This window comes from Ochotona princeps, chromosome 24 (genome assembly GCF_030435755.1).
Source record: "Ochotona princeps isolate mOchPri1 chromosome 24, mOchPri1.hap1, whole genome shotgun sequence".
Classification (NCBI taxonomy): Eukaryota; Metazoa; Chordata; class Mammalia; order Lagomorpha; family Ochotonidae; genus Ochotona; species Ochotona princeps.
The window spans coordinates 19110261-19133307 of NC_080855.1; the positions used below are offsets into that span (position 1 = coordinate 19110261).

At 43.4% G+C, this 23047-nt stretch overlaps 1 protein-coding gene across 6 annotated transcripts in view; it reads left to right on the top strand.

The window, feature by feature from the left end:
• The window catches only part of MARF1 (meiosis regulator and mRNA stability factor 1), a 41810-nt gene that overhangs the window by 13025 nt on the left and 5738 nt on the right, over positions 1-23047 (top strand). For 2 of the 6 annotated variants that reach the window (XM_058681197.1, XM_058681200.1), the window contains exons 8-25: positions 693-1121; positions 1325-1482; positions 1574-1732; positions 2999-3161; positions 3835-4013; positions 7351-7431; positions 9088-9324; positions 9420-9539; positions 10253-10428; positions 11639-11859; positions 13477-13619; positions 13778-13911; positions 14807-15009; positions 16839-17066; positions 20067-20297; positions 21395-21607; positions 22656-22716; positions 22803-22919. In XM_058681197.1, the coding sequence (XP_058537180.1) occupies positions 693-1121; positions 1325-1482; positions 1574-1732; positions 2999-3161; positions 3835-4013; positions 7351-7431; positions 9088-9324; positions 9420-9539; positions 10253-10428; positions 11639-11859; positions 13477-13619; positions 13778-13911; positions 14807-15009; positions 16839-17066; positions 20067-20297; positions 21395-21607; positions 22656-22716; positions 22803-22919 (3253 nt within the window). Of the gene's footprint in view, positions 1-692; positions 1122-1324; positions 1483-1573; positions 1733-2998; positions 3162-3834; positions 4014-7350; positions 7432-9087; positions 9325-9419; positions 9540-10252; positions 10429-11638; positions 11860-13476; positions 13620-13777; positions 13912-14806; positions 15010-16838; positions 17067-20066; positions 20298-21394; positions 21608-22655; positions 22717-22802; positions 22920-23047 lie in introns of those variants that run through there. The other 4 variants (XM_058681199.1, XM_058681198.1, XM_058681202.1 and 1 more) reach the window with 4 other exon arrangements.

A 23047-nucleotide genomic window follows, 5' to 3' on the forward strand; every position in this document is an offset into this window, starting at 1 on the left:
CTGATAATTGGCAGCTGTCATGGTAGTTAGGCTCTTAACTTCAGTTCTGCTGAATAAATAAAACAGACTTGTAAAAAACACTACTGAGATCTGATTTACATATCACAAAGTTCACCTCTTTTAAGTACGTATGGTTCATGATTTTTAGTAACCAGTTTCAGAATATTTTCATCCCTCTATGAGAGCCCTTATACCAAGATGGGGAACTTCTCTTTTCTGCCAGGGGCTATTTGAATATTTATAACATCATCTGCAGGCCATACAAAATTGTCAGTTTAGAAATTAGCTTACTGTAGATTTTACTGAATTTTGAGTACCACCTGCAGTTGCCTTGACAGGTCCAGACCAAACAGTTTTATGGGCCTTAAAAAAAATAGCCTTTGGGCTGGATGTTTCCTGCCCCTGCCTTTTCTCATTTAATTTTAATCCCGCATTCCCTTTGCTAGGCATCCAGTAACCTTTGTATTTCTGTAGATGTGCCATTTATAGAAATAAAATCATAGAAGACACAGAATCCTGTGCTTAATGTTAATTGACCTTTTGAGCAGTAAATAAGTTTCCTTCTGCCATGTAAATCATCAACACTTCTCCCTTCAAGATTGTTATGTACAGATTAGAGGTCAGTTCTTATTTTGAAATTGAATGTGTGCCTTCTAGTTAACTTGATGTAATAATTTTTTCCTCTGTATTAGCAGTGCCACACTCTGCTCTATGTTTATAACCTACCAGCAAATAAAGATGGCAAGAGCATCAGTAATAGGCTCCGACGCCTGTCTGATAATTGTGGTGGCAAAGTGCTGAGTATCACCGGCTGCAGTGCCATCCTCCGGTTCATAAATCAGGACAGTGCAGAACGGGCTCAGAAGCGAATGGAAAATGAAGATGTCTTTGGTAATAGGATCATTGTGTCATTTACTCCAAAAAGTAGAGAACTCTGTGAAGCCAAGAGTTCAAATGCAACAGCTGATAAAGTGAAGTCTCCCAAAAAACTCAAGAATCCAAAATTGTGCCTCGTCAGAGATGCAAGGGAGCAGTCTTGCAGTGCCAAAACCGTGCCTGGAAAAGGGTCGCAGGCAAATTCTGGATCTGCTACAGAAAATACTAATGTTAAAAGTTTACAGGTAGTTTGGATACCTCTTGCTTTCTGAAGTTTATGGTGGGTTTGGTTCTCTGCTTCTGTTTTTCTCTTTTGTGTGTGTGTGCCTGCTTGCTTTGGGTATGTCCTTTTTAAAATTTCAGTTTCTGATGGTCCTGAAAGTCAGAGTGAACTAACACATTCACAGCACTTAAGCTTTCAGCCACCTGTGCCTTTGTGTCTCCTAAGGAGCTGTGCCGTGTGGAGTCCAAGTCTGGTAACAGAAGCGGTGAGCACCAGCAGAGCAGCACGAGGCCGCTGTCGGCCCCTCACAGCAACTCCAGCTTGGCAGCACCGACACCCAAGCACCCGGGGATTGCCGAGTCACCGTACAAGAGCAGCCAGAAGTACGATTGGTTACTTTTTCTTGTAGCTGCTGCTTGAGTGTGGAGGAAGACATGTGACCTCTTTCCTTTGATTTTTCTCCCCTTCCATTAGGAAAGAGAGCCTCAGTACCCGAAGTGTTACCAGTTCCCCTGTAGAGAAAAAAGATAAAGGGGAGACAGTATTCCAAGTGAGTTACCCATCTGCTTTCAGCAAGTTGATTGCATCAAGGCAGGTCGGTCCTCTGCTCACGTCTCAGTCTTGGTCTTCCAGGTGAGTCCAGCTACTTGAGCCTTGCGAGTGGTTACCCGTAGAAGGAAGGATTACGAAGCAATACATGAGTGTGGAAAGAACCCACATAATACAGAAGGGTACTTATTCTCCCACTTCCTCCCCTGGCAGGCCCCTTTTCCTCAGGTGGTCACAGCTGATGTCTTGGGGCAGTGTGTCTCACCTCCATGTGGAAATCCTCCATTTCTCTACTTCTCCTTTCTCCATGTAAATGTTGGTGGACAGAGGCCTGAGAAAAGTCTGCTGTAGAGTTGCTAGCCAGTGATTGGAGGAATGGGAAGCTGGCCTCATGTTCATTGGGTTGGGGAAAAGCCTTAGCCAGGCATGCACTGGTGCTTCCCATTAATAAGGCCTGTATAGGAAGCTGTTTGGAAAGTGAGTGACTGTGTAACCCCTGCTTATCATTTAAACTTTTGGAAGTCATACCTTGTAGGGAGGCTGAGGAGCCTTAAAGCCATGTCACTTTTTTTTAAAACTATTTATTTATGTAAAAGATAGCATTATAGAAAGATAGGGAGAGAAAGAGCGATCCTCCATCTGCTGGTTCACTCCCCAAATAGCTACAGTGGCCAGGGTTGTGCCAGATTGAAGCCATGGCCCGGAGGTTCTTCTGGGCCTCCCACTAGGGTGCAGGTACTTGAGCAGGGAGTTTGGCTGGAACTGGCTCCCAAGTGGGAAGCTAGTGTTAGAGATAGTGGTTTTCCATCTAAGCCACAGTACTAGTAGCCCTGCCATGTTGCATTGCTAATGAGCTCCTTCAGGTATAGCATTGGTTCTGCTTAGTTGGTGAAGAATTGCTATAGAACATGACTGTGGACTTGTAAAATTACATCTAAATATTCACAAAAAAAGCTTTCCAGATCCACAGAAGGACAGAAAGGCTGCAGCGTAAGAGCAAGGTTGTCTAGCCTTCTCAAAGTTACAGAGAATGTTAAGTGACTTGGTTGATTTCCTAAGAATAAATGCCCTACATAGAAAGTTAACTTATCAGGGCTGCTTCTAATTTCTTCCCAAATCCAGTGAAAGATGTGAACCATTTAATGGTTGTTAATACAAGGTCAGCAGGTAGTACTTTTGACAAGCTTAAATCAATATGTGTTTCAGATTAAAAGGCAATTGAAAGCCAAATATTTGGTTGTGTTTGGGGGAAAGTGCATAATTTCAAACAAAATTAAATACACAGATATTTTGAAAAAAGTATCTCAACATGGTGTTTTAAGCAGGAATATGTCTAAATCTTTCCAACAGAGCATCCCCACTTGTCTTCAATGTCGCAAATTCAAGCAGTGGAGGCGACTGCTCGGACCCGTTTGCAAATGGTGCTGACATCCAGGTCAGCAACATAGACTACAGACTGTCCCGGAAGGAGCTGCAGCAGCTCATGCAGGAGGCATTTTCCAGGCATGGCAAGGTACGCTTGACCTCTGCTCTTGTTTGTGTTTTACTATTCAGCAGAATTTCAAGTCAAGAGAAGCTAATTTGACAGACACAACTGCAGCCAGGATATGAGTGTCAAAGCATGGGTTTGAATTCATTCCTTTCCTCTCTGTTCTGTTAGGAATGGTGTTACATATCCAGCTGTTAGGATACTGCCCCAGAGAGCAAGAAACTGAGCAGTGAGAAGCACTTGTCATAGCCAGGGATGTAAGAGGAACTTTGGGAAATAAAAAATTGCTGAATTTTAGTTAGTTCTGCCTGCTAAAACACGGAAGTGAGACTTGCAAGTAATTTTGGCTGTGTTTGTGTTTATCTATATTTGACTCTCTAAGTTCAGTGTGTGGTAATTTCACATTTTACAGATTTTTAAAATGATTGTGCTCTGGATTTTCACAGTCTGCCAAGGATCCCAGAACCTCCCAGGTGTTAGAGTTTGAGTCTGTCTTGGGAAGCGGTGTGTGGGTCAGAGCACCCAGACAAAATGGGCTGGTTAATATCTGTAGGTCACCACACTTCAGCTCACTTAGCTTCTAGTCAGAGGATTGCAGAGTGCAGGCAGGTTCCTTCGTGGAAACATTGAAATCAACACGCATATCCCTTAAAGTTCCGGTAGACACTGTGTTCCGTTTTCCTCTCCCTTCTTACAGGTAAAGAGTGTTGAGCTCAGCCCCCATACAGATTATCAACTTAAGGCTGTTGTTCAAATGGAAAATTTGCAAGAAGCAATCAGTGCAGTGAACAGCCTCCACAGATACAAAATTGGCAGCAAGAAGATCCTAGTCTCACTGGCCACAGGAGCTGCTAATAAGTCACTCTCTTTGCTGAGGTAAAGCAGCAACAACCACAACAGCAAAAACACAGAAGTCATTTATTTCAGGAAATAACGTTTGAAGTAAATTTGGAAACCCTAAAAATAAAAATTCTCACATTTCTGATCATCTGATGATTGATTGCATATGCAATAATGCTAATTGTTTTAAAAAGAGATTTGTTTTTATTGGGAAGGCAAAATTACAGACAGAAGGAGAGACAAAGAGGGAAGGATTTTCAGTCTACTGGTTCAATCCCCAGGTGGCTGGAATGGCCAGAGCTGAGCTGATCTGAAACCAGGAGCTTCTTTCAGGTCTCCCATGTGTGGGCATAGGGTCCCGAGGCTTTGGGCCATTCTCTACTGTTCTCCCAGGCCATAAGCAGGGAGCCACATCAGAAATGAAACAGTCATACAAGAACTGGCACCAGGGCTCGGCAGTGTGGCCTAGTGGCTAAGGTCCTCGCCTTGATCCCATATGGCCGCTGGTTCTAATCCCGGCGCTCCACTTCCTCTGTATCTCTCCTCCTCTCAGTATATCTGACTTTGTAATAAAAATAAAATAAATCTTTAAAAAAAAAAAAAAGAACTGGCACCCATATGGGATGCTGGCACTTGAAGATGGAGGTTTTAGCCAAATGTGCCAGGGCACCAGCCCCCAGAATGCTTATTTTTTGTTCCAGGAGTTAGCAATGAGCCATTTGATTGTTGAAGTCTTTAATTTAGGTAAAGTATATAGCTCAAACTTAATAGGCTCTTAGCAATAAAATTATCTGCTGCCTACTCAAAACAGAAGCTGAAAATAGACTTCTACAGTAAAAGCCAATAACCCTAAAACATTTAAAATCCCACCTTCAGATCTTAAAGAACATAGATTTGCCTGAAAAAGGTTAGATCCTTAACATGAGGTGGGCATTTGATACAGTGGTTAAGGTGCCACTTCTTGTACTTACAGCCCATATCAGAATGCTGGGTTTGAGTACTGCTTCCATCCTCAATTTCAGTTTGCTTTTCTAAAGCATGCCCTAGAAGGTACCAGGTGAAAGCCCACATGATTGGGTCTCAGAATTGAGTTTCAAGGTTTGGCCTGCCCCAGCCCTGGCTGCTACAGACACTTGGGGAGAATAAGCAGGTGAGAGATTTCTGTCTGCTTCTTGTCCCACCATGACCACAAGAATTTTACGAATGTGGAGATGATTTGCTTATGGTAAGATTTCTTTGACTCTCCTTGTGAGGGTAATCACCATGATTGACTCCTGAGCGCCTGCCTGGATGACCGAGAGTTTGTTTGTTTTTTTTTTTTTAAGATTTATTTATTTCTGTTGGAAAGGCAGGTTTACAGAGAGAAGAGAGAGAGATTTTCCATCTGCTGGTTCACTCCCCAAGTGGCCACAAAGCAGGAACTGAGCCAAACCAAGGACAGGAGCCAGGAATCTCTTCTGTGTCTCGCATGCAGGTGCAGGGTCCCAAGGCTTTGGGACATCCTCTACTGCTTTCCTAGGCCACAAGCAGGAAATGGAGGAGCCAGAACATGAACCCAGCACCCGTATCGGATCCCAGCACATGCAAGGCAAGGATTTAGCCACTGAGCCATCGTGCTGGGCCCCAAGATCCTTTCTTATAACCTGCACTCCCCCCTTATTTTAAATTTGCTTTTTCCCCTTTAGAATAAAAAAATGCTAATCATAGAAGAAAAATTGGAAAGTTCAGAAACAAAAGAAATAGGGAAAATCATCTGTAATCAAATGTGGGTTTTGGAATTATTTTTCTAAGTGTTTTATTTTGCTTTTTGTTTTTTAAAATCACAGTTGAGATTATATTGAAGTCATTTCTGTATCCAATCACTTATACAAGAAATCTGACCACACATACATGTACCTAACATAAAAACTGCAGGAGATAATCCAGTCGCTTTGCCCGTTTCTCTGAATTAGTAGCCTGATGTTTGTGCCACTGTAGGTTATCAGTGTCAGTCTGCAGGGGTGTGGAAATCCCCACCATTGCGTCTGATAAAAATGCTGGTGTTAACTGTGACTTTAGCTTCCATTGGCTTGTCTCTAAAATCCTTTCTTTAAACTTTTTTTATTTGCAAAAACAAATTCTAAATATTAGAAACCAGTAAGCTTGTATACACATTGTGTTAATTTTTTTCTTTTTTTTAAATTTATTTATTATTTTTAATTCATTAATTACATTGTATTATGTAACACAGTTTCATAGGTACTTGGATTCTCCCCGCCCAACATTGTGTTAATTTTATGAACTAAATTTTACTTTCTTTGTTTTTTTCTTTTTTTTCCTTTTTTTTGTTTTGTTTTTTCTTTTTGTTTATTTTTTCTTTTTTGTTTTTTTTTTGTTTTTTTCTTTTTTAAATTTACTTTCTTAAAATTTCATTTCTTTGTTTGAAAGGGTTAGGAAAAAAAGAGGTTCCATCTGTTGATTAACGTCCCAGATGGCCATCTGGGTCTCTTCGTGGCTGGCAGAGATCCAAGTACTTGGGCTATCTTCTGCTGATTTTCCCAGGCCATTAGCAGGGAGCTGGATCAGAAATGGAGCAACTAGGATAGCCACATGGGATGTTAGCATCCCATGTGGTAGCTTTAACCACTATGCCACATGCTGACCCAAACTCCTGCTTTTTTTATATATATAAATTATTTATTTTTATTTGAAAGGCACATTTACAGAGAGAGAAGAGACAGGAAATTATTCTCACTCTCTAGTTCACTCCCCAAATGGCCTAAAAAGCTCGTCCAAAGCCACGAGTTTCTCCCATGGCACTCATGTGGGTGCATAAGTCCAAAGGCTTAGACCATCTGCCACTGCTTTCCCAAATCATTAGCAGGCAACTGGATTGCAAGTGGACCAGCCAGGGCATGAATCAGCATCCATATGGGATGCCAACACTGAGGGTGGAGGCTTTGCTTACTATGTTACAGTGCTGCCCCAAGTTGCTTTTAAGATGTAATTTATAGGGCCTGGTGCAGTGACCTAGCAGCTAAAGTCCTCGCCTTGATGTGCCAGGATCCCATATTGTTGCTGGTTTTTATCCCGGCTGCTCCACTTGCCTTTAGCTCCCTATTTGTGGCCTGGGAAAGCAATCAAGAATGTTCCAAAGCCTTGGAGCCCTGCACCCAAGCTTGGAGACTCAGAAGAAGTTCCTGGCTTTGGATCGGCTCAGCTCTAGCTGTTGTGGTCACTTGGGGAGTGAGTCAGTGGACAGAAGATGTTTTCTCTGTCTCTTCTCTCTGTACATCTGGCTTTCCAATAAAAATAAATAATAATTAGATCTTTTTAAAAATGTGATTTGTAAAGAAGTATGTATTCTCTAATTAATTGGTATTTTACCTTACAGTGCTGAAACAATGTCTATTCTTCAGGATGCTCCTGCCTGTTGCTTGCCTCTTTTCAAATTTACTGATATCTATGAAAAAAAGTAAGATTTATTTTTTCACTTATCGTTAGTACTGATTGAGTGACTTTCATGCACAGAACTGTGGTAGTGACTGTTAAGGAACTTTTAGCCTGGTAAAGGAAGTGAGAAAAAGATTCAGATTTAAGTTTTGAGTTTAGTATGTATTTTAGAAACTTTGCATTTTTAACAGATTTAAATTTCTGTTCCCAAAGCTGTGTGTGTGTATAATAGACTGCTTAGTGGTATTACTTGTTGAATGGGTGTTTTTGAGCACCTTCTAGCCTCAGGAGCACAAGGATTGAATCTGACTTATTTTCTTCATTTCTACCCATAGCACACCAAAGATGTGAAACAGATGTGAGTAGATTGAGAAATGAAGGCTCTGCAGAGAACACAAAGCTAGGCCACTATCTAGAGGGAGGAGAAGGTGCTTATGGTTTCTTACATAGAATCAAATGATGTCATGAAAAAGAGGAGTGGAGAGGAAGAAATGCTTTGAGGATGGAGATAAAGAGCAAGGGCCATTGTCCTATGGGTAACAGGGATGCGTAAGGCAGTGTTGGAATGACGGGAGAAGAATGGAAAACATGGCAAGGAGGAGAGAGGGGTTTGAGAAACTGATTTTGGCAGAGGGGGGATCTGAGCATGGATAAAGGTATTGGGAAGAAACATTGCACAGGCTGTAAGAAGAGCAGGTGACATTGAGCACTTTCAATGAGCAGAACCACAACCACACTTAATCCCATTTAATCCCTATTGTGTAGATGGAAAATTGGGCCCAACTTGACTGTATTATGTGGTTGAGGTCACATCAGTTGAAGTCTAGTCAGGACGTGAATTCATTTTCCTGATCGTAGAGTCCAGTGTCAGAGGATGTGTGGTTCATGCAGTTGAGTCAGGGTGACATGAAAGGGTGACAAGAAATGTTTTGAGGTCGGAGCGCATGGGTAAGTGAGATAATACAGAGGGCTTTGGAAAGGACAGGTTGCTAGGCAGAGAGGTCATGCCAGGTAATTTTCTTGCCATCTCAGAAAATTAGATGAGGTCATTCACAGAAATTGGTCAGGGTTAGAGGGTGGCTACAAAATAATCATTGTCATGGGCAGTGAGCTAGACATGATATAAAGTGTAGAAGGACATTGTGACCCTAGAAGGTCAACGAGCACAGCATTACTGTTGAAAGGATAATATTTGTATGATAACAACAGATGGATGCCAATTGTGTGACTGATTGGACATCATTTGTATGAGAACAACTGAGTGGATAGCATGTAAATGAGAATACTTGGTGGGATATACAAAACGAGTTCCAAACAAGGGTATAGAAACAATCTATGGGTTCCGTAGATAAGCTCAGCACCTCTTTCCTTATCCTGTATGCCTCTCAGTCTATAAAGTCTGGTACCACTAATAAACTTTGGCTTTTGACCATCAAACAGAATTCATGAGTGTTATTATAGGCTCTGTGCACCAAGTCCATTGCTGCAGGACAGTGAACAGTAAAGGATACTGTTTTGGACTGATTTGGAGGCGAATGAATTTACAGTTGGATTATTCTAGTTTTGTTCTCAAGGAGGTAGAAGAGTCATTCTTGGTTGTAGCCCTTCAGTTAAACAGGGCTACAACCCTGTTTAACTTGATATGTCTAAGTCAGCATGTCTCTTCTCTTGCTCTTAGGTTTGGGCACAAGCTGCATGTGTCAGATCTTTATAAATTAACAGACACAGTTGCTATCCGTGAGCAAGGCAACGGACGGCTGGTGTGTCTCTTACCCAGCAGTCAGGCCCGCCAGAGCCCCTTGGGATCTTCCCAGTCACATGATGGCTCCTCCACTAATTGCAGCCCGATTATATTTGAAGAGCTGGAATACCACGAGCCAGTCTGCCGGCAGCATTGTTCCAATAAGGACTTCAGGTACAGTAGCCAAATATCCTTTTGTGTAAGGTCATGGACCATGTTAGAATTACATTCCCTTGAGGAATCTTGACTGTCTTTTTTTTTTTTTGCAGTGAACATGAATTTGATCCAGACTCTTACAAGATTCCCTTTGTGATTCTTTCTTTGAAGATATTTGCACCTCAGGTTCATAGTCTTCTCCAGACCCACGAGGGCACTGTGCCTTTATTAAGGTGAACCATGGCCACACCATTGTGAATCTGTAAAGCCCTAGTTCTCTTCTTGATAGAAAGCTTGCTGTCCCTGCCCACAGCTTCCTCCAGGCACAGCTCCATTCCAGGGCTTCAGCCTTGCAGTCATAGCACATCTGAAATGGCACCCGTTCCCTCGGCTTCCAACAAGAAAATATGTGGTGTGTGTGTGCTGCATCTCAGAAACATATATACGTGGTTAGGATAATTTCTCTATGAAGAAGATATATTGTTACAGTGGAAATTTGGTTAAGTGCCATGAGAATGTATACAACCTCAAATACTTGAAATTTCACAACTTGATTTAAAAAAAAAAAGCCATCAAAAGTCCTTCAACCACTGCAAGAGCCTCAACAGTAGAGTTTGGACTTAATACAGAGATGAAAACATGATTAAGTGGCATTAAAACCTTTATACATATATTGGATGAAGAACTTAACTTGGAATCGGTTGCTTATATTTAACCTCCCTCCCTCCTGGAAAACTGACCGGGAATTTCTAGGCCCATCAGGGTACATCAGAGAGGCCCGTGCCGTAGCAGTTACCTCCCTGGGACCTTAACGTTAACATGCAGACACAGTTCGTGGATATTCAGTTAAAATTGCTAAGTAATGGATGTGTTAAACTGAAGTTTTCTGTTTAGCAGATGCTTTGCTTCCATTGTTTTAATTTAACCTTTCTCCCTCCTACGTTAGCTTTCCGGATTGTTATGCTGCCGAGTTTGGTGGTCTGGAAGTAGTGCAGGAACACCACGGAGGTGTCCCCTTGGAGCACTTCATCACGTGCATTCCGGGTGTGAACATCACCACTGCTCAGAATGGTGTCAAAGTCGTGAAGTGGATTCACAACAAGCCGCCACCTCCCAACACAGGTACAGGTCAGGTTTTGGTCCTCCTGAGCTACCTGTCTGCCGTGAGGCTGGTAGGAGCCTGGCAGCTTTCATTTTCAACACCACGCACTGTTGGCAAAATGGGAAAGCGTGGTGGCTGTCTGGTTTTTTTACAAGCTGTCTTTGATGCTGACCTCTTTAACTAGCTAATGTGGTAAAGCTTTGGCTTGTCAGTTGCCCTTTTGATAGTTCAAAGTATCTAAAGGAAATAATTCTTACTTCAGATTTACCTTTGAAATTCATTTTGGTTGACATTTCTAACTTTAATAAACATGAAAATAAAATAAACATGAAGGACTAGGGAATTTGAATGTAGATTTGGGTGAGTTTCTGAGTGACGAGCACACTCCAGGTTTCGGGTGTCTAATGCCACTGCCTATGAGCAGCACTTTAAGTGATTGCCTTCAGGTGTATATGCTTCCTTCTCTTTGACCCCTGACAGTCCCTCCTCTTCCATCTTCCCCAACCTTGCTAGGGAAGTCCACTTGAGTCAGGCGACTTGCGGAGCGGCCATATCTTCACCTAGGTTTCCTATTGAGCCTTTGCTTCCTTACTCCCAGTCTTGGGCTGCACAGGCACCCATAGCTTATGCTGCTCTCCCTTTTCTTTGTCCTGGCATGTTATTAGTCCACAAGCCTTTTCCACCTGTCTAGCCAAGTTTTCATCTGATTCTGTTTTTGTCACTTAAAGTGGTTTTGAGATGTGAGCATTTCAGATAATGTGACACGGAGGCAATAAGTTTTGCACTAATTCCATGAGATTATTTCTCTGTTTTTCTGGGTAACAATTTTCAGCTCCACTATGGGTTAATAATACTGTTCTGCACTACCTGCCTCATGGCCATTTATAACTGATTCTATGGGAAGTTACATGCTGTGTAACCACGTTACATATGAATCTTTAAACAGTCAGTTTGTAAGTGAAAACATCATGTGCATTTTTGCTTTACTAGAAGCAGCATTGTAAAACTATGCTTTACTTGGCCTGTTTATCTTGAAGAACTAGGAAGAAAAGTGTTGGTACAGCTAGGTGATTACATGGGACTTGAGCACAGGAGCCTAAGACATGAAGCAGCTGTTGGGTTTCAGCTATTGCTCATCACTGAAGACAAGCTTGGACCTGTGAGCATACTTGCCTGCCTTCAGTTAGTTAAATTATGCTTTGTCTTACTCAGGTTCTTTTTTTCCCCTAGATCCGTGGCTTCTTCGATCTAAAAGCCCTGTAGGTAATCCTCAGCTGATCCAGTTCAGTCGAGAAGTGATTGATTTACTGAAGAACCAACCGTCTTGTGTCATCTCAATCAGTAATTTCATCCCATCTTACCACCATCATTTTGCAAAGCAATGTCGAGTGTCAGACTACGGGTATTCCAAGCTGATTGAGTTATTGGAAGCGGTGCCCCATGTGTTGCAGGTGAGGAGTGCCCAAGGGATTATTGGGTTAAAGACTTGGCGCTTGGTTTGGGCTGCAGTCGTGTCCAGACTTTCTTCAGAGCACAGAATGAACACAGAGCTGCCAGTTTTCACCCTCATGGAAACTCCTTGAAGAACTACCCAGTGTTTTCCAATTTCTAGAGGCTGACCTTCCTAACACAATTCTCTGCAGATTGCTTACTGTCTCTGGAGAGTGGCTTTAAACATACATTTACTTTTATGTGGTGCTTACATCAGAGTCAAGGCCTTAACCTTGTGCATGAGTTAGAGTTGTAGTCACTGAGCTAGAGAGCAGCATTGTCTTTTATGAAGACCTTGCCTATTGGTGGCATACTGGTCCCCCACTTGTACAGATGGCTTAAAAACTTCTTTGGAGACACAATTGTCTGGGTTTTAAAAAAACTGAAAAACAACAAAAGCATGAGGGTCACAGGTGGTGGGGTTGTTGTTTCTTTTTTCCTAATATATTTAATTTGAAAGCCAGAGTTAGAGGGATGTAGTTCTCATTCATTTGCTGGCTCACCCCCCAAATGGCTAAAACATGAGTCTGAGCTGGACTGAAACCAAAATCAGGAGTTTCATCTGAGGCTCCCACGATTATGCAGGAGCCCAAGCACTTGGACCATCTTCTGCTGCTTTCCCAGGTGTGTTAGCAGGGATTTGTATTGGAAGGTTAGCAGCTAAGATTCAAATTGACGCCTAAATGGGATACCAGCATTCTAGGTAGCATCTTTTTTTTTTTTTTTTTTTTTTTTGTTAAGATTTAGTTATTATTACATAGTCGGAGAGACAGAGGAAGATCTTCCGTCTGATGATTCACTCCCCAAGTGGCAGCAACATCCAGAGCTGAACCTCTGGGTCTCACACACAGGTGCAGGGTTCCAGGGCTTTGGGCCATCCTCAACTGCTTTCCCAGTACACAAGCAGAGAGCTGGTTAGTAACTGGAGCTGCAGGGATTAGAACTGGTGCCCATATGGGATACCGGAGTGCAAATAGAGAACTTTAGTCACTAGGCTACCGCTCTGGGCCCCCAGGTCTTATCTTAACCCATTACCCCACAATGTCACAACACCAGCTTCCCCTTATTCCTTTTGATCATGGGTGTTTCTGTTGATTGAACATGCTTCAAACTGCAGATTAACATCTATAATGAGGGTCTCCACGCAGTAGCCTAGTGGTTCAAGTTTTCGCCTTATATGTGCCTGGCTCCCATATGGGTGTCAGTTCTAATCCCGGCAGCTCCGCTTCCCATCCAGCTCCCTGCTTGTGGCCTGGGAAAGTAGTCGAGGACGGCCCAAAGCCTTGGAAACAGCCCTTGTGGGAGACTGGAGGAAGCTTCTAGCTTTGGATCAGCTCAGCTCAGCTCTAGCCATTACGGCCATCTGAGGAGTAATCAGCAGACAGAAGATCTTCCTCTTTGTCCTTCGTCCTCTCTGTATATCTGACTTTCCAATAAAAATAAATCTGAAAAAAAAAAAATAGGAAAACAGTGAGACTTCCCCCTGAGAACAGCAGCAAAAGGCAAGGCAAGCCAGCACCAGGAAAGTCAGCATCTGCCAAGGTTTTATAAAAGTGATCAAAGTGTTTTGTTTGCAGATTCTTGGAATGGGCTCCAAGCGTTTGCTGACCCTTACCCACAGAGCCCAGGTGAAACGCTTTACTCAGGATTTACTGAAACTTCTCAAGTCCCAGGCCAGCAAGCAGGTCATTGTAAGAGAATTCTCCCAGGCTTATCATTGGTGAGTTGATGGGAAGGGGAAAGATGAAAACAATATTTTGAAACACTTTTATTTTGCCTAAATTTTAAACAATTATCTAATTTTTCTTTGGGAAAACATGTAGGTATTTTAGCCATGGTCTTACTCATTCTTTGCTCATTTCCATTATTGAAACCTAGGTGTTTCTCAAAGGACTGGGATGTCACTGAATATGGTGTTTGTGAGTTGACTGATATCATATCAGAGATTCCAGACACAACCATCTGCTTGTCCCAGCAAGATAATGAAACAGTGATTCGTATCCCCAAGAGAGGTCTGTGACTCACACATAAGCTGATGGGATGGTGGTGATGGCAGGGGTCACTTTACAGGTGAAGTTTGACAACTGTTGCCCTGATACATAATGGATCCTGTATTCTTGGGAGTAGGTAAAGCAGCTTTTCAAGGAGAAAAGCATGCTAGGTTTAATGAGGTTTTTTTGAAGGGGAAAGGGGCATAACCAGCACTTTGGCAGATAACTTCTTATCCAGGAGAGAATCCAGTAGGATGACAGTTGCTGAATCCTGAGCTACTGTTTATTGTGCCCAGCTGAAAAAGAAAGAAAAGTCTAATGTAGTGTTTTGTCTTCCAAGTTCTAGTGGTTCTAGTTGAGCTCAGGCGGACAGGATATTTAGAAATTAATGTACATATTGTCATGCTCTACTGAGATTTAGATGTTAATAGAAAGATCTAAGCTCAGGGTTTTGTTTTTGTTATATTCCCTCTTTATTAAACTTTTGGGTGCTTGATGTTGTTTTCTGTTGGCAAGTTTTAATTGAAAAGCAGATGAATACACAGAAACCATGTGAATATTTAGAGGTGTGATTTCCAAGAGCTATTTCTAGGTGACTCAGTGCAGAGACCTGTATGTGAGGTTCATAGTACTTGGAGTTGGAGGAGAGTTAGTGACTAGGAAGTACTTTTAACTTGTAAGATAAAAATACATATATTTCATAATGTACCAACATGACTTCTTGGCACTTTGGCACGGAATGTGTCAGAGAACCAACTGCAGCGAGAGAGGAGTACATAATTTAGATTGTGGAGATCTGGAAGGCAAAGATCGTATTTTTTCTAAACTTCCAATAGGACATATACTACAGAGTGGGTGTTCAATTTCAGCAACAAATAAAGATTGTGGGCTTTGTTTTATTCTGTTTTTTTTAAAGAACGTACTCAGGATGAAATAGAAAGGACGAAACAGTTCTCCAAGGATGTTGTTGACTTGTTGCGGCACCAGCCTCACTTCCGGATGCCCTTCAATAAGTTCATCCCTTCTTACCACCACCACTTTGGCCGGCAGTGCAAACTTGCCTACTATGGCTTTACCAAACTACTTGAACTTTTCGAAGCCATACCTGATATTTTACAAGTGAGTGAATAAATTCTAATTCTATAAATATGTTTCTAAATAATTTGTGGGGAAAAATTTTTCATTCCTAAGGCCTGTTTTCCTGGGGAGTAGGATTTATGAAAGAAGGTAAAAATTGAAATATTCTAAATATAAGAGCTGTGTTGTTGACTTGTGAGACTGTCTAGATAAATGTGTTGTTGTTGGTGTTGTTTTTCCTCTTCAATAATTAGGCTTATTTTCAGTAATTATTGAGAAAAAAAGGTTAAGCAACTTGATTTCTTGATGTGAATTTACCTTCATTAGCTTTATTCTTTTGATAGCTCATCTTTTAAAGGCCTGGATGAGTACTTGAGATAATATAAAGGCTTAACAACTGTGACATCATACAATATTTCTGCTTTTTTTTTATTCTTTTTTTTTTTTAAGCTTTACTTATTTTTATTGCAAAGTCATATACAGAGAAGAGGAGAGACAGAGAGGAAGAGCTTCCGTCCGATGATTCACTCCTCAAATGACCACATTGGCCGGTGCTGCGCCGATCTGAAGCCAGGAACTTCCTCCAGGTCTCCCACATGGGTGCAGGGTCCCAAGGCTTTGGGCCGTCATCGACTGCTTTCCCAGGCCTCAAGTAGGGAGCTGGATGAGAAGTGGAGCTGCTGGGATTAGAACCGGCGCCCATATGGGTTCCTGGCATGTTCAAGGCAAGGACTTTAGCTGCTAGGCCATGCCGCCGGGCCCTGTTTTTATTCTTAATTTTTTTTTTTTAAGATTTTTTTACTTGAAAAATTACAGGAAGGGAAGGAAAGAGATAAGAGAGGGAAAAAGAGGAAGAGACTCTCCCCCAAACAGCTGCCAAGATCAGTACTGAACTGGTCAAAAGCCAGGAGACTAGAACTCCATTCCATCTGGCTGGCCGGCCCAAGGATGTGAGCCATGCCTTACTGCTTTCCTAGGCCATTAGCAGGGAGTGGATCAGAGATGGAGTGGCCGGCACACTAACTGATGCCCGTATGGGATGCCAGTGCCACAGGTGGAGTAAGATTAGCTTGCTATGTCACCACCAAAGAGACAGATGCCTTTATCACTGACTTACAAGTTGGTTGCAATGGCCAGGGCTGGGCCTGTCTGCCAGTAGTAGCCAGGAGCTTATTCTGGGTCTCCCACATGAGTGGCAGTGGCCGAAGCATTTAGGCCATCTTGTGCTGCTTTTCCCAGGCCGTTAGGAGTGAACTGGATCACAAGAGAAGCAGCTGGGACATAAACGTGCCGATCACAGGCGGCAGTTTGGCTGTACCACCGTGCTGCCCCCATCTGAATCATTTTCAAATAAACAGTTTAGTGGTGGGTCTGTTGTGGTAGGCTAGTGGCTCGATCCTCGTTTTGCACACACCAGGATCCCATATGGGCATCGGTTCTAATCCTGACAGCTCCCTCCTTCTGACCTGGTAAAGCAATCGAGGACTTCCCAAAGCCTTGGGACCCTACACCCATGTGGGAGACCTGGAAGAAGCTGCTGGCTCCTGGCTTCGGATTGGCTCAGCTTCGGATGTTGCGGCCACTTGGGGAGTGAATCATTGGACAGAAGATCTTCCTCTCTCCCCTCCTCTCTGTATATCTGCCTTTCCAATTAAAATAAAGAAAAAAAAGGGTTAGTGGCATTGAGAACATTCATGTCATTGTGCAGCCAATTCCAGAACTGTTTGATCTTGTAAAACTGAAGCAGTACCCACTAAACCACACCAGTGTACTTTGCAGTTCATAGTTCTACACATGGTCATGCTGTTTAATTCCATGAACAATTATAATTTGTTCAGTCTCCCTTTATTCCTCCCTGTGTATTTTCCCAGGTATTAGAATGTGGAGAAGAAAAAATCCTAGCTTTGACAGAGGTAGAACGATTCAAAGCTCTAGCTGCCCAGTTTGTTAAACTCCTTCGGTCCCAAAAAGATAACTGCCTTATGATGACAGATCTACTTACAGAATATGCTAAAACTTTTGGTTACACATTTCGTCTCCAAGACTATGATGTCAGTTCAGTTTCAGCTCTAACACAGAAACTCTGCCATGTTGTGAAGGTAGGTGTTTTGGGGGGACAACATGGGGAGGGTTTTAAATCAAAGTTTTGGCGGCCTAAGCCTTGTTGGAATGTTGACATGTACTTCAGCTTCTCAATATGTGCCATTTGTACTCCTTGCTGTTGCTTCACAATTTGTTTTTAAGAATCATTTATTTTGGGCTCGGCAGCGTGGCCTGGTGGCTGAGGTCCTCGCCTTGATCCCATATGGCCGCTGGTTCTAATCCCGGCAGCTCCACTTCCTCTCTATCTCTCCTCCTCTCGGTATATCTGACTTTGTAATAAAAATAAAATAAATCTTTAAAAAAAAAAAAGAATCATTTATTTTTATTGGAAAGGTGAATTTACAGAGACAAAGAGATACAGGGAGAAAGATCTTCTGTGTGCTGGTTGACTCCACAAATGCCTGCAATGGCCAGAACTCAGCTAATCCAAAGCCTGGAGAGCTTTTTCGAGTCTCGTGCGGGTGCAGGGTCCCAAGGCTTTGGGCCACCCTCTCCTGCTTTCCCAAGCCATTAGAGAGCTGGAGGCAAAGTGGAGCAGACAGGACATGAACCAGCAGCTGTATAGGATGCTGGAGCATGCAAGGCAATGATTTAGCCACTATGCTATTGCCCTGGGCCCACACGATGTTTTTATGCCATTTGTACCCTTGAGTGAAGCACCAGCGTGCAGGCCTGCTGTCCTCTGGCATTTGCTGGGGAGCTTCTAGAAAATGCTCAAGTTGGGCCTCACCAGCCCTGGCTTTGATGTTGAGTCATCAGTCTGCCAGTGCTGGGAGCATCGGCATCCTTCACAAGCTCTGGGTGACTGTGGTTGCAGCAAGGACGGAGAATCGGAAGCTGAATCTATAATTTCAGAACTACGAGAGCAAATTTTAGGGGTTTTTGATTTTTGGTTGGTTGAGGGTTTTTTTTTGTTGTTGTTGGTGGTGGTGGTGGTTTTTCTTCTCTCAAAGGGCTATAATAATAGTAACAGTCTAGGTGCTTAAGAAGACTTGAGCTACCCTGGACTGGTGCTGGCTGATGGGTTAAACCCTACCTGTCTGAGCTGGAAGTTCATACAGTTCTGTATCTGTCATAAGCAGAATGTGCTGGCTCTGCTTGTGCCTCTGATCCAGATGAAGAGGGTCTGGTACTGGGCTGGTTCCTTGAGTGCCACCCACCTCTCTGTGCCTCTGACAGTCCAAATCCCCTAAGAGTTCAGTCCTTCCCCCCCATTAAAGATTTATCTGTTGGGCCCGGCGGCGTAGCCTAGTGGCTAAAGTCCTCGCCTTGAATGCCCCGGGATCCCAAATGGGCGCCGGTTCTAATCCCGGCAGCTCCACTTCCCATCCAGCTCCCTGCTTGTGGCCTGGGAGAGCAGTCGAGGACGGCCCAAAGCCTTGGGACCCTGCACCTGCGTGGGAAACCTGGAAGAGGTTCCTGGTTCCCGGCATCGGATTGGTGTGTACCGGCCCGTTGCGGCTCACTTGGGGAGTGAATCATCGGATGGAAGATCTTCCCCTCTGTCTCTCCTCCTCTCTGTATATCCGGCTTTCCAATAATAATAAAATCTTAAAAAAAAAAAAAGATTTATCTGTTTATTAGAAAGGCAGATTTACAGAGAGGAGAGACAGAAAGATCTTCTATCCACTGATTCACTCCCCAGATGACCACAGTGGTCAAAGCTGAGCTGATCCAAAACCAGAAACCTCTTCCAGATCTCCCATGCAGGTGCAGGGTCCCAAGGACTTGGGCCATCCTTCACTGCTTTCCCAGGCCACAAGCAGGTTTCTTGATGGGAGCTGGAGCAGCCAGACACCAACCAGCACCCATACAGGATGCTGGTGTTTAGTGTATGTGCTGACAAAGAGGGCACTGGATGCTTGCATTTAAAGCGGGAGGAAGTCTGTTGAGCCACTGTGCTGGTCCTTAAAGTACGGTCTTGAGATTTGTTAGCTGTCACTATGGGTGCTGGGTGAGACCATTAGTCCTGGCAGGAAAACAAACAGCCATGGAAATGTTGGCTTGACTCCCCAGTACCTGAGCAGTGTTTGTCCTATCACTTTGCCTACTCTAGTTCCCGTGGAGGCTCAGTTCACAGCCTGGTCTCTCTTCTAAACTCTGCTCATCACAACACTCAAATGCTTTTTACTTTATGTGGGGCTTAGTCCCCAGATGAGGTCATGTCTTTGTCAGAAGCCTTTCTCTCAACATCATCACCTAAACCCTCTATGTATTGGTTAACCCTAATTGAGTAGCTCCACTAGCTCCCAGTCTGGCTTCTGGGACTGGTAGGGTGAATGTGGTCTGTAGAGCAGCCATTGAGAGTCCCTCACAGTCCAACCTGCTCACCTCAGCACCAGCTGGGAGCATAGTAATTCTAAGTGCTTGTACCAGGGGATGGTAGCTGGTTAGTTTGCCTCCTTTCTGTGGGCATAGTAGAGAGAATGAATGAAGAAAAAAAACCTAGCAGTTTCTTCTGCTATAATTACACTAAGAGTGGGTTATGTAGATACTCTGGTCTCATCTGAAGCGTAGTTGTAGGGGGCAAGCATTGTGACGTACCAGGTAGAGCAGCCTACAATCCTGTCATCTGTTACAGGTGCCTATTTGTCTCAGCTGCTCCACTTCCATTCTAGCCACCTGCTAGTGGCCTGGGAAAAACAGCAGCAGATGAGCCACCAGTGTGGGAGACCAGATAAAGCTCATGGTTTTGGCCTGGCCCGGTGCTGGCTGTTGCAGTCATCTGGGGAGTGAACAAGTGAATGGAAGATGCTTTCTGGTTTTTTCTGTAACTTTGAATTCCAAATGCATACGTAAATCTTTTAAGTGTAAAGTGTTAGTTTAATGTCCCCCCAGGAATTCAAAACTAAAATTATGCACTTTAAATCGTTTGAGAGAAAAAATTAGGAAGTTCTCCTCTGTTGGTTTCAGTAATCAAAATGGAATTAGCTGTGTTGGATAAGATCTTGTTGCCTATATACAGTTGTGAAGCATCTAAATTCTCATTTCCTCAGGTTGCCGACATGGAATCTGGCAAACAGATTCAGCTGATCAACCGCAAGTCCTTGCGCTCTCTCACTGCCCAGTTGCTGGTCTTGCTGATGTCTTGGGAAGGAACCTCCCATCTCTCTGTTGATGAGCTCAGGAGACACTACGAAACTACCCACAGTACTCCACTCAACCCCTGTGAGTATGGATTCATGACCTTGACCGAACTTCTGAAGAGTCTGCCTTACTTAGTTGAGGTACGTGTGTCCATGGGTCTTTAGAACTATTATTTTGAAAAATGTTGAATTGGGTGTTTCTGGGTGACCTATTGGTCCAGTTCGGAGTGTGTGTGTGTGGAAGCAAGAGGGACCTCAGAGATTTTTAAGATCTATCAGTTTTAATGGGCAAACTGGGACATAGGGAGGTAGAGGAGCTCTGCTTAATTGAGTGGCTTCTCCATGGCAAAAGCCCTGGTTTTCTGCACTTGAACTGGGTGACTCTTCTCCTTACCTGATTGAATTTTGCTGAGTTGGGCTCATGAAGTAGGTTTTGGATGACTTGCCAATGAGTCCACACTCGGGAAGGCCTGTCACTCCCACCAGCCTTCCAGGAGTGATACTTCAGGCTCCAGGGAGTCTTGAGAAACTGTAATGCAGTTTTAAACAGCAAATTATGAACCTAGAACTAATGGTTCAGATCCTAGAAAGGAGGAACTATCAAAGTTGACTTAAGAAAAAAGTTGAAATTAGAACAGTTTTAAAATAAAAAGACTACAAAGATCGTCAAAATTTCACTACAAACCAAAACAAAAAAGGCACTAGATCCAAATAGGATAAATGTTTTTCAAACATTATCTTAAAGACAGAGGCTGCCTGTCCACTTGCTTAGGCCCCAAATGCCCATAACAGCCAGGTCTGTGCCAGGCTAAAGCCAGGAACAAGGGACTCCATCTAGGTCTCCCATATGGGTGGCAGGGTGCACATATGATCTATTGCCTTCCCAGGCATACTATCGGTGAGCTGCATTGGGGGGAAAACACGAAAAACAGCCAGGATTATTGGGCCCAGGCTGGGAGCTGGGAACTTCATCTGGGTCCACTCACGTACATATTAGGAACTTAAGTATTAGAGCCATCAGTTACTGGCTCCAAGAGTACTCAATAGCAGGAAGCTAGAATGGGGGTGGAGCTGGACATCCTAAAGCATCTTAACTGCTGTGCCAGACGCCTACCCCAGCTTCTGTTATGTTTGTAGAGAACACTACTAGTACAGAATCACATCACAATGTCTGTTGGAAAACCAGTTGGGGAGATATGCCTGAAGTTTCTAATCTGGGCTTTTTTCCTTTGGGCCAGGTTTTCACTAATGATAAGACAGAAGAATGTGTGAAGCTCACAAGTCTGTATCTGTTTGCAAAGAACGTACGGTCTTTACTGCATACTTACCACTACCAGCAGATTTTCCTTCATGAATTTTCCACAGCCTATACCAAGTATGTTGGTGAAACTCTGCAGCCTAAGACCTATGGCTATAACAGTGTGGAGGAGCTCTTGGGAGCAATCCCACAGGTACGAGTTTCCAGTGCTTTGGACAAAGTCTTCCTGAAGAGCCACAGCTAACTGCCCATTTAGAAAAGTGCTGCTAGGTTTTGCACTAATCTTTTAAAACTTGCCATTGGCATAAAATGAATGAGCACTCCACCTTGTTTCCAGAAACCCAGTATGGCTGATAAGTCCCAAACCCGACCCTCAGAGAGGTTAGTGATAGCAGCGGACTCCTCACAGGGCCCGCTGAGGAGCAGTATGCGCAGAGCCTACTTCCCAGGCATTCAGTAGGAATCCTGGAGCTCACATGTCATTACCATGTGCAAGATGTCATGTGACGAGGAGAGGAGAGGAAAGGGCAGGCACAGAGCAGCCGGCAATGTGGAGTGTGGGGCACTGAAACAGTTTGCATGGAAAAGGCTCCTTTGGTAGAGTTGAGAACAGCAGGAGTGATGGGAACTTGGCTAGGATCCTGGCCATTGTAGAGGGTTCAGTCAGTATTAGCTGAAAGGACTGAGCCTCAGGGAGAAATAACAGAAGAATAGGAGTTGTGAGGACACAGGTGGAGAGTGCTGGGAGCTGAGGGTGCGAGTTGAATGTCACACAGTCGCTAGGAGTCAGAGTTCCACCAGGGTGGAGGGAAGTAGCCCTCCATGTGCTGGAGCGTTGTTTTCAGATTAGGATCATGAGCTTAGTTTTAAGGGATCTGGGAGATTGTTGTCAGTTCTTAGTTTGTGTTATTTCTGGAAAAGGTAAGGTGGTAGGCATTCTCACATGGGAATGATGAATTTGAATGCTAACTGGTGTTAACTGGTGTTAGGAAGACAGCCTGTGTAAGAGTCATAAAATATATTTTTTTAAGTCAGTGGTTGATGACTTTTTGACTGCTTCTTGTTGTTTTTGTTTTGTTGTAAGGAGCATGTTCCCGTGAGCTTCTTCCTTTGCCTTAAAAGCTGAAGTATAGAAGAATGTTGGTGTTGATTCTGCTTCTGAATAGTATTTTAAAGCAGGCACAGTAGGTGGCTCTATTCCTCCGTTTCCTCTGCCTAACCTGTAGTCTGTCTTTGTGCAGGTGGTCTGGATAAAAGGACATGGTCATAAGAGAATTGTGGTGTTGAAAAATGACATGAAAAGTAAGTAAACTCCCATACCCTTTCCCCTTAAAAAATTTCTGGTTCTCTCTCCGACTGTTCCTCTGATGGGTCCTCTTTGTCTCTAGGCCGACTGAGCTCGTTTGGTCTTTCCCCTACTGGTCATCAAAACCAACCCATGGACAATGAGCGGATCCTGGAGGTGCCCGAATCCTCAGAACTCCAGCTTGGAGCAGGTAGCAGTGGTACAAGAGGAAAAGCAAATAAAACAAAGCTTGTGAGAATCTAGAGAAAACTGGGGGATGGGGATGACTCAGGGAAAGGACAGTAGCATGTGGTTTCATTAATTAAAGTTAACTATTCATACATTATT